The following is a 10,885-nucleotide window of genomic DNA, read 5'->3' as shown; positions in this document are numbered from 1 at the left end:
TCAGGCTCCAGGTAGACTGCAGACTTCCCTTCGATGAGGGTCAGCTCTGCATATCAGGCCCTCTGATCCTCTCAGAAGGGAATCTCCTACTCCAATTACCTTCCTTCCTTCCTTCCTTCCTTCCTTTCCTTCCTTCCTTCCTTCCTTCCTTCCTTCCTTCCTTCCTTCCTTCCTTCCTTCCTTCCTTCCTTCCTTCCTTCCTTCCTTCCTTCCTTCCTTCCTTCCTTCCTTCCTTCCTTCCTTCCTTCCTTCCTTCCTTCCTTCCTTCCTTCCTTCCTTTCCTTCCTTCCTTCCTTCCTTCCTTTCTTCCTTCCTTCCTTTCTTCCTTTCTTCCTTCCTTTCTTTCTTTCTTTCTTTCTTTCTTTCTTTCTTTCTTTCTTTCTTTCTTTCTTTCTTTCTTTCTTTCTTTCTTTCTTTCTTTCTTTCTTTCTTTCTTTCTTTCTTTCTTTCTTTTCTTGCAAGGGCCCAAAGTCCCCCTGTAACTGTGATCGGGCACTGCGGCTGCGCCAGCCCTGAAGCGGCTGACGACGACTACATGGAGCAGTAGGACTTTGCAGGGAGGATGCTGCCCCTGAGATACAGGTAAAAACAGAGCGTGCTGCGGTGTCTGAGAGGACAGAAATAACAGTGGGGGCTAACAAAAGCAGCGGATGTAGCAGGGACTGAGGCAGGGCCCCGCTGATGAGAGAGATGCTTAGTGTGAGCCAGGCTCAGGCGGCCACAGAAAGCCCACAGCACAGGTCCCAGCTGCACTGCAAGCCTCTGTCCCACCGTCCCCAGCTCAGAGCAAAGCAGACACCTGAAGCAGACGGTGCTCCCCAAAAGCAGCGCCCCAAAAGATGCTGGGGCAGGCGCCATGGGCAAGGCTGTCTCCTTCTGGCCCTGCCGTCCTGCTGCTGGCGCTCTGTGAGTTGGGGCATTGCTGGGCGTGGGGGCTGAGGGCTGGAGGGCTGGTGCTGGGGGCAGGACAGGCCCGTGTTGGGCACAGGGGAGGATGGGGACAGCGTGTGTGGGGCAGGCGTGCAGCAGTGTGGGGCATCGTTGCTTTGGGGAAGGCAGAAGGTCACTGCCCCTCTAAGCAAAGCCCTCTCTGCCCCATGCTGCAGGTGCTGGAGTGACCACCCAGGACATCTGCAGCTCTCCAGGATTTTGGGAGCATGGAGGTGGGTCCCAAAAATGAATGTGTCCTGGGGAAGGAGATGGGAAGAGAGAAGGGGATTATTCCCTCACAATTCCTGCAGTAAACTGCAGGAGATCAGACTCTTCCAGCCTTGCCATGCAGGTGGTTTTGCCACCCGGCAATCACTAACGCTTGCCTGGGGAATCCCTGTGCCTTCTCTCCAGGTAACTACCAGGCTCCAGTCCTGTTCCTCAACACTTCCAGGGCCCAGGAGGGGGAAACAGTTTTGGTTCAGTGTGCCATTGATGCTCAGTTTCCTGCTACACGAGTTGTCTTCTGCAAGAACGGGCTGGAGGAGTTCAGCTTGAGGGCCCAGCATGGCAAGGTCATCTACGCTCTGGTCCTCAACGTCACCTCGAGAAATGCCGGGACGTACACGTGTGGGTACCAGCAGAGGAACGAGAGCAACTGGGTGAGGAACTCTGCTCTCAGTGCTCCCTGGACCCTGTCTGTGCCAGGTGAGACAGGGTGGTGGGGACAGAAGGCATGGGAACACCACTGAATCTGGAGCTGTGTGCTGCAGCAGGCAGGGCATGGCTCTGGGGTGGTTCCCCCACGGGAGTGTTCCCTCTCCTCCAAGGTGGCCCCTAGGGAGAGAGCTGCTCTCAAGGGTCCCCCTGTTCCTGGAACACCACCTCTGCTGAGACATGGTGCTGTGCAGGGCCCATGCACAGACAGCAAGGGCTGGGGATGTGGATGGATGCTGGGCTGAGCCAGGGGTGCTCCAAGGTCTGCCCTGTACATTGATGTGCCTATGGCAGGGGAAGTGGGGCGATTGTCATGAGCTGGGCAGTTACCCATGTGTGAAGAATGAGGCTATATTTATGGCTCTAAAATGGGGTCTGGAGCCATAATTTGAGGACAGGGAGGTGCTGGAGTGTTTAAGGATCCAGGGACCTCTAGCTAGAACAGCAATCCAACTAAAAGTGTCTTGGAATGGCCCCAGGGAGAAGACCACGGAGGTACTGGTTTGAAACATGGGGGTGGGAAGGTGCCTAGCCTAGCAAATACCAACAGAGGGGACACGGGCATGGGGGGTTCGCTAGGTCTCAACCCCTCTAAGCAAAACCCTCTGTACCCTAAATTGCAGGTACAGCCCTTACCAACCAAGACATCCACAGCTCCCCAGGTGAGGGCAAGCATGTGGGTGCGCCGGCATGGACACGTCCTGCTCCCTGCCTCTCCCCATCACACCCCGCTGCCCTCACACCCTCTCTCCCCCAGCTCCCCATGCCCGGCTCCCGCACGCCCTCCCCACAGGCACGGCGCTGGCAGTGGCGGCCGTCGGCCTCGTCCTCCTGGCTGCAGGCAGCTGGTTTGCCATCAGGAAAGGTGAGGGAGTGGGGGAAGGCGGGGGGAAAGGCTGAGGCCGTGGGGGTCCTGCCCTGCTGCGGGGCTGGTGCAGGGGGAAAGGCGGTGGGGGGGTCCTGGGGGTGCGCAGCTGGGGCAGACGGTGCGTGGGGGCGATGGCTGTGGGCAGCCCAGCTGGGGAGGCTGCTGAGGGAGCTGGGGAGCTTCAGCCTTCGTCCCCCAGCCCCGAGACGGGAGCCAGGGCTGGGCAGCAACTTGGCCTGCGCACCTCAGCCACTGTTCTTCTTGCAGGTGCCTGCAGAGGGAGATGCCCAAGGTGAGCACCAAGGGCTCCTGGCTGGGGGGTTTGCAGGAGGGAGTCGGGGGCATGGCGGGGCCCTGGGGTGCTCCTTGGCCAGGGGCAGCATTATCTGTGTGTGTGGCTGCATTCCCTGTGCTAAAGGCAAGGAAGAAGCGGCTTGCTGTGGGCTTGAATCCAGCTTGAGGCTGGATGGATTATAACATCATCCACGGAAACGGCCCACATGGCCCCGTGTTGCTTTGTGGCAGTGGTGCTGCAGACTCTCAGAGCCTTTTCTCTTTGCTCCCTTTAGGCCTCTCCATGGTGCTGGCAGTGATGAGGACTCTTCTGCTGACCCCAGCAATTACTGTAAGTGCCAGTCCCTTCTTCACCCTTCTCCTCTAGGCACTGTGTGAAGTGGTGATGCCTTTGCCATGGCAAGCCGTGATCATGGGAGCAATTGTGGTGAGGGGTGGGGAAGCCCTACCTGCTGCGTGTGGCTGGACACTAACTCAGGTTCTCCCTCCAATGCAGCAGTGAATGATGTGGCTCTGTTTTCTTGCACTGCTGGGGAAAATATCTTATAGCTCGCTCTGAAACCACAGGCAGCAGCCAAGGGAGGATGTTGTGGCTGGGCAACAGGCTATAGATATATCCCCACCTGACGTGCACCTCGCTCGAGCTGCAGCACGACCTTGTTTTCCCACGCCTGCACAGAGCAGCTCGCAAGGTGTGCTGGCTGTGCAAAGAGAGGAGATGCCACAGAGTGGTGGAAATAAACCGAAACCTCAGCATCTCTGCTCTGTCGCTGCTTAATGCATGTCCCAGATCAGGGTGATGGGAGGGGAAATGTGGCCGGGCATTAAGTGCGGACCCCAGGCAGCTGATGCCCAAGGTCAGTGTGAGTTTCAGCCATCCACCAACAGGCAGCAAGGGCTCATGGTGTGTTTTTTCCCCCACAGATTCCACCATCGCCCACGTTCGACGGGACAGGGTGAGTCGTGGCTCAGCTGTGCACAGCTCCTTTCTGCACTCCTGCAGCCTGGTGCCTGCTCGTTGTGCAGGGCTCACAGGCAGCAGCTGAAGTAACAGGGCTTTCTTTTCCCCCTAAAGCCTCCTCCCGTGCAGCAGATGAGCGACACCACGACGTATGCCACGGTGACCCACACCCAGACCCGATAGCGCTGCCACAGGGCAAGGGCACAGGAGCCTTGCCCACGGCTGCCTTTGCTCTCTTGCAGAGGGCTCGTGCAGCCGTGAGGTGGGGCTGGGGGATGCACTTTGGGGTTCTTTGGGGTTTGCTCTCACAGGGAATGGCTGTGTGTGTCTAGCCAAGAGGGTGAAGGACTCATATCTCTGTTTGCAGTAAATTAATACCTCTAATATAAATCAGGTATACTAAGTAATATTGTGAGTGTATCAGTGGTTTTTCCTCATGTGAAACCAACTCCCTGTGCTCAGTGGAAAATATGTATACCTAAACTGCATGATAAAGTCGCAGGGCTGCTCTTCCATGCACCCACACAGATGCACATTTGGACCTATAGGGACAGCTATCACTGCAGGGATGTGCTTGGATGTGTGTGCCAATCGGTGTGTGCACTGCAGATGTGGTTTTGTTTAGAAGAAAAATTGCTCCAGACATACATAAATCCATGGGTCATGATAGGATGCTCCCGTGGGTGCTGTGGGAGCTGGCGGAAGACATTGCTAGGCCACTGTCCATCATCTTTGGTAAGTCATGGGCATCAGGACCGGTGCATGAGGACTGGAGGAAAGCAAATGTCACTCCAGTCTTCAAAAAGGGAAAGAAGGATGACCCATGTAACTATAGACTGGTCAGCCTCACCTCCATCCCTGCAAAGGTGATCGGACAACTTATCCTTGGTGTTGTCTCTAGTCATATCAAGGACAAAAGGGTCATTAGGGGCAGTCAACATGGCTTCACCAAGGGGAAGTCGTGCTTGACTGAACTGAGAGCCTTTTATGAGGATATAGCCGGGTGGATAGATGATGGTAAAGCACTGGATGTGGTCTATCTTGATTTCAGTAAAGCCTTTGACGCCGTGTCCCACAGCATCGTCGCAGCTAAACTGAAGAAGTGTGGTCTGGACGATCAGGTAGGGAGGTGGACTGTGATCTGGCTGAAGGGAAGGAGCCAGAGGGTTGTGGTCAATGGGATGGAGTCGAGTTGGAGGCCTGTATCTGGTGGAGTCCCTCAAGGGTCGGTACTGGAACCAGTACTAGTCAATATATTCATCAGTGACTTGGATGAGGGAACGGAGCGCACTGTCAGCAAGTTTGCTGATGACACTAAACTGGGAAGAGTGGCTGACACGCAGGAAGGCTGTGCTGCCATCCAGCAAGACCTAGACAGGATGGAGAATCGGGTGGGGAGAAACGTAATGAAATATAATGAGGGCAAGTGTAAAGTCCTGCATCTGGGCAAGAACAACCCCAGACACCGGTACAAGTTGGGGACTGACCAGTTGGAGAGCAGCGCAGGGGAAGGGGACCTGGGGTTCCTGGTGGACAGTGGGATGACCGTGAGCCAGCACCGTGCCTTTGTGGCCAAGGAAGCTAATGGCATCCTGGTGTGTATCAGAAGGGATGTGGCTAGTAGGTCGAGAGAGGTTCTCCTCCTGCTCTACTCTGCCCTGGTGAGACCGCATCTGGAATATTGCATCCAGTTCTGGGCCCCACACAGTTCAAGAAGGACAGGGAACTGCTTGAGAGAGTCCAGCACTGAGCCACGAAGGTGATGAAGGGAGTGGAGCATCTCCCTTATGAGGAAAGGCTCAGGGAGCTGGGTCTCTTTAGCTTGGAGAAGAGCACACTGAGGGGTGACCTTATTAATGTTTAGAAATATGTAAAGGGTGAGTGTCAGGAGAATGGAGCCAGGCTCTTCTCGGTGACATGTAATTATAGGACAAGGGGCAACGAGTGCAAGCTGGAACACAGGATGTTCTACCTAAATATGAGAAGAAACTTTTTCATGGTGAGGGTGACAGAGCACTGGAACGGGCTGCCCAGGGGGGTTGTGGAGTCTCCTTCCCTGGAGACATTCAAAACCCGCCTGGACGCATTCCTGTGTGACCTATCTAGGTGTTTCTGCTCCTGCAGGGGGATTGGACTAGATGATCCTTCAAGGTCCCATCCAATCCCTAACATCCTGCGATTCTGTGATTATGGGTCACTTTTTGATTGCCACGGTAACGACATCCTTTTTTCCAACATTCACTCAGATCATCAGTATCACACTCTTGTTCAGGGGTGAAGTCCCAAAGTACTGCAAGTGAGCATTGTTCTCCCACTCACCGTGCCATCCATAACCACACCTCCTGGGCACCTGTCCCTTACTTAGACTCAGAAATAGACATTTAGCCTTTGGAAAAGCCCAGAATACATGCTGGAGAGATAGTACCAAGAGTACGCTAGTTCCCCAAGGAGGTTCAGACTAGTCAAGAGCTATTGGAACAGGTCTGCAGGAGAAGAAGGGGAAGGTGCCGCTCCTTGTTTCCTCCTCCACTTGCCCCTTGGAGGAGACAAGGTATATTTGTAGATGTTAATTGTCTCTAACAGAAAGTTCCCAAAAAGCAAGGAGAGGAACACAGAGCCCATCTGCCAGAGTAGACTCATGGCCACTGCTTTTATCAAGATTGTCCCAGGCAAAATATCACCAAGGGCTGCATAGCACAGCAGACTCCGAAAGCCAAACAGCCTTTCACACGCTCTTGCATCTGATCTACCGCAAAAGAAGGAACATGGGACACATCACATAAAAAAACGCCAAAAGGAAATGCATCACCATCCTGAGCAGGATGGGAAACAAGCTGAATAAAGACGAGATTTGTGTACAACCTTCAAGTCAAACCTGTCATGATCTCAACCCTTGAAGCCACAAGTAGGGTTCCAAAAAGGGCAGTTGATTAAATCCAGTCAGCAGGCAAGCAGCCCCCAGCAGCACTCAATCAAACCCCTGTGGGATATGGGCAAGAGAATGAAGATGGCAAAAGCTAGGAAATTTTTTGGTTGATATAACTAGAGTATATTAAGGAAAAAAGGAAACAAATTACCCTACAACATAAGGCCAATAAATGACCTCATTACAGCTTTTCATTGCCTAACACGGGCTTAGAAAAAAGATGGAGATCAAGTTTTTGCTTGGCAGACAATGACAGGGAAAAGGGAATGGGTTTAAACTTAAAGAGGGGAAATTTAGATTTAACCTTAGAAGGAAACCAAGTGCTGCACAGCACAACAAACCCAGAGAGCCAATCAGCTTTTCACAAGCTCTTGTTATCTGATCTAGAGACAAAGAGGGAGCATGGGACAGATCACATAAAACTACATTGAAAGCAAATGAATCATCATCCCAAAAGTACCTGCTATAGAAATAGAACAGAGTAGTCTTAAATAAATTTACTGGACAAATCTGCTGTTATCTCAACCCTCGCAGCCCCATGTGGGATGCCAAATAGGGCAGTTGTGCTTTAAATCCAGTGGGCAGGGGAGCAGCACAGAGCCACTTACTCAGCCAAACCCCAGTGGGATCAGGGCAAAAGAATCAAGAGGGCAAAAGTTAGGAAATTCATGGGTTGAAATAACTACAGTATAGTAAGCAAAAGGGGGGAAAAAAAAAAGGGGGGGGGTGATGAAAACGCAACTGGTCACCAATATCTGACCCATGCCCATCAAGTCCCACAGTTATTGCAGCCCCCACGGAACTGCACCCCTACTTTTGTTGTACAGCACAAAGCAAGTTTCCAGGTGCACTCAGAAAGGGCAGAAAAGGCACCGATTTGGATGAACGAGCCATTGCCTCCTTGCCAGACACCCCCAAGTCCCAGGTTGTGAGAGAGTCTCCTTATGCACAGGACACAGGGCTGCAGCACCAGGTCTCCCCAAGGAGCCGCTGGCAGGCAGAGGGGCTCAGGCTGTGTAGCGGTGTAAAAGGAACAACAGTACGGGGGCTGACTTACAGTTAGCAAGCACATGCAAGAAGAATGAGCTAAAAGGCTTTGGGAGAGGCTGATGATGTTTTCTGGTGCCATGGGAGCTGTCAGTCAAGGGGGTAAAGCTGCCTGGAGTCAAAGACAAGTAGGGCTTTGCAGGGAGGATGCTGCCCCTGAGATACAAGTAAAAATAATGCGTGGTGAAGTGTCTTAGTATCTGTAACTTAAAGTGGGGGCTCTGCACATGAAAAAGACGCAGCATGTGATGAGGCATGGCCTGGCTAGTCAGAGTGTCTGTCTGTGGGCAAGGCTCAAGTGGCCACAGAAAGCCCACAGGACAGGTCCCAGCTGCACTGCAAGCCTCTGTCCCACCGTCCCCAGCTCAGAGCAAAGCAGACACCTGAAGCAGACGGTGCTCCCCAAAAGCAGCGCCCCAAAAGATGCTGGGGCAGGCGCCATGGGCAAGGCTGTCTCCTTCTGGCCCTGCCGTCCTGCTGCTGGCGCTCTGTGAGTTGGGGCATTGCTGGGCGTGGGGGCTGAGGGCTGGAGGGCTGCTGCTGGGGGCACAGGGGAGGATGGGGACGGCGTGTGCGGGGCAGGCGTGCAGCACTGCAGGGCAGAGTTGTTTTGGGGAAAGCAGGATTGGGATTGCTTCCTCCAGCTATTATGCAAATCTGAGCATAGAATGTGTTTATCAAAGTTCTTCAATGTGACTGGGACCCTATAGAGAGACCTGCCCAATGCCAGATGGTGCAGGGAGCCTGAGGACACTACTTTGAGTATGAAAAGCACTGAGTGGAAATGGTCTTAGTATTTTATGAAGGAAAAGAGACCAAGAATACGGAAGAAGTACTCTTCCAGGTATCAAGGATGAAGCACTGGGGCTGTGGGTAGGGAAACGTGGGTGAGCCAGGTCACTGCTCCTCTAAGCAAAATTCTCTGTGCCCCGTGCTGCAGGTGCTGTCTTGACCACCCAGGACATCTGCAGCTCCCCAGGTGAGGGGGAGCGTGGGGATGGGTGGCAGAGGGGAGGTGTGTGTGGATGTGGTGATTGATATGGGAAGGCAGAAGGGGTTTGTTCTCCGCCTGTTAATCCCTTGGCAGGAGACTTTTCACCATTAGGGATACAGGTCACTTTGCATCTCTGCTGTCACTAACGCTGCCCAGGGAATCCCTGCGCCGTCTCTTCCAGGTGACCTCCCGGCTCCAGCCCTCTTCCTTAACACCTCCAGAGCTCAAGAGGGGGAATTGGTTTCACTTCGCTGCACCATTGATGGCCCTTCCGTGCCTTCCCGAATTGTATTCTGCAAGGACAGGATGGAGGCACGCAGCATGAAATGGCAACCATGGCAGCTGAGCTACACCATTATTTTAGACGTCACCGAGAAGAGCGAGGGGACATACACGTGTGGGTACCAGGTCAACGATGGCAGGAACCGAGTGAGGAGCTCTGCCCTCAGTGCTGCCCGCCTCCTGGATGTCCCCGGTAAGACACAGCCCCGTGGCGGTGGGGACAGAAGAGATAGAGGCACTTGCATTTAGACACTGGATCCATGGGGGCCCATGTTGGCACAGCAGCATAGGGCATTTTTACGCCTCCACTGAGGATGGTGCTGGCTATCGGTGGGGGGGATGTGCCCACGGGGCTGTGCGTCCCCTGCCCCACACAGATGTGCTCAGGGCTGTTGCAGGACATGAGATCAATATGTTCCTAATCTGGGCAGTACCAGGCATGCTGCAGACACTCAGCCTGTCCCTTTCTCCTGCCAGGCAGTGTGACCAGCTCCCCGGCAAGGCCATCACCCCCAGGTGAGTGATTCCCTCCTACACCCCCCAGGGACCACACTATGAGGCTCAGAGCTGCCATGCTGATGTCCCCAGGGCACGGGGCCATGCAGGAGCTTCATCAGGCAGGAGGTGTGCCGGATGCATGGGCACGTCCTGCCCCCTGCCTCTCCCCATCACACCCCGCTGCCCTCACACCCTCTCTCCCCCAGCTCCCCATGCCCGGCTCCCGCACGCCCTCCCCACAGGCACGGCGCTGGCAGTGGCGGCCGTCGGCCTCGTCCTCCTGGCTGCAGGCAGCTGGTTTGCCATCAGGAAAGGTGAGGGAGTGGGGGAAGGCGGGGGGAAAGGCTGAGGCCGTGGGGGTCCTGCCCTGCTGCGGGGCTGGTGCGGGGGGAAAGGCGGTGGGGGGGTCCTGGGGGTGCGCAGCTGGGGCAGACGGTGCGTGGGGGCGATGGCTGTGGGCAGCCCAGCTGGGGAGGCTGCTGAGGGAGCTGGGGAGCTTCAGCCTTCGTCCCCCAGCCCCGAGACGGGAGCCAGGGCTGGGCAGCAACTTGGCCTGCGCACCTCAGCCACTGTTCTTCTTGCAGGTGCCTGCAGAGGGAGATGCCCAAGGTGAGCACCAAGGGCTCCTGGCTGGGGGGTTTGCAGGAGGGAGTCGGGGGCACTGCAGGGCCCTGGGGTGCTCTTCTTCTCAGCACACACACAACCCAGAACTAGGGGGGTTGTGGAAGTGCTGCTAAGGAACTTCAGTGACTTTTCTCTCTACTCTCTCTATGCCTCTCCATGATGCTGGCAGTGCTAAGGACTCTTCTGCTGACCCGAGCCATTACTGTAAGTGCCAGTCCCTTCTAGGGCAGTTGTGCTGGGGAATAGGGAAGCCCTACCTGCTGCGTGTGGCTGGACACTAACTCAGGTTCTCCCTCCAGATGCCAACGTGGATGAGATGGGCAGAGTGAAGGTGAGTGCAGCCCAAGCCCAGCCTTGCAGGCTGAGCGTGCACATGATGGCTGCAAGAGGGCAGGCTGTTGGAGAGCAAATGCAAGCCAAAAGTGCATCCGATGGCAGGAACCTGGGAGCTTCCCGTGGCTGTGTGCTGGCTGAATCCCCCTCCTTCCATGCTCCCAGCATCTCCCCGTGGTGGGCAGTGGGAGAGCAAGGCTACTCCTTGTTCTGGCTTGTGTTTTGCAGCTCTCTCAAGCCATCTGCTCTCAACACCCACTGGATGCCAAAAGCTGAGCGAGTGAGAGGCGATGCCGCTGGTTCTCTGAGAGAGGCAGAGAACACTGGGGAAAGCCCGGCCGAGCTGCCAGCTGTCAATAAAGCCAACCCAAACACAAGGAGCTGGTGTAGTTCTTCTCGGCAAGGTGTGTC

General features: G+C 55.0%; 1 protein-coding gene across 7 annotated transcripts; it reads left to right on the top strand.

Moving 5' to 3' along the window:
* Positions 1–727: 727 nt before the first annotated feature.
* On the top strand, positions 728–10,870 carry LOC136788651 (uncharacterized). 7 transcript variants are annotated; one of them, XM_066987281.1, is made up of 9 exons: positions 728–906; positions 1,107–1,163; positions 1,345–1,592; positions 2,271–2,309; positions 2,405–2,512; positions 2,783–2,807; positions 3,085–3,140; positions 3,734–3,765; positions 3,885–4,152. In XM_066987281.1, the coding sequence occupies exons 1-9, from the start codon at positions 840–842 to the stop codon at positions 3,904–3,906; spliced, it is 654 nt and encodes a 217-aa protein (XP_066843382.1). In that variant the 5' UTR covers positions 728–839; the 3' UTR covers positions 3,907–4,152. The 7 variants fall into 7 exon arrangements, with proteins under 7 accessions (XP_066843382.1, XP_066843381.1, XP_066843378.1 ...); XM_066987280.1 differs by having other exon boundaries at positions 1,345–1,638; XM_066987277.1 differs by lacking the exons at positions 3,734–3,765; positions 3,885–4,152 and adding exons at positions 10,441–10,472; positions 10,703–10,870 and having other exon boundaries at positions 2,405–2,807.
* Positions 10,871–10,885: the final 15 nt, after the last annotated feature.

This window comes from Anser cygnoides, chromosome W (genome assembly GCF_040182565.1).
Source record: "Anser cygnoides isolate HZ-2024a breed goose chromosome W, Taihu_goose_T2T_genome, whole genome shotgun sequence".
Taxonomy (NCBI): Eukaryota; Metazoa; Chordata; class Aves; order Anseriformes; family Anatidae; genus Anser; species Anser cygnoides.
This window is presented reverse-complemented; position numbering and strand designations above follow the sequence as displayed.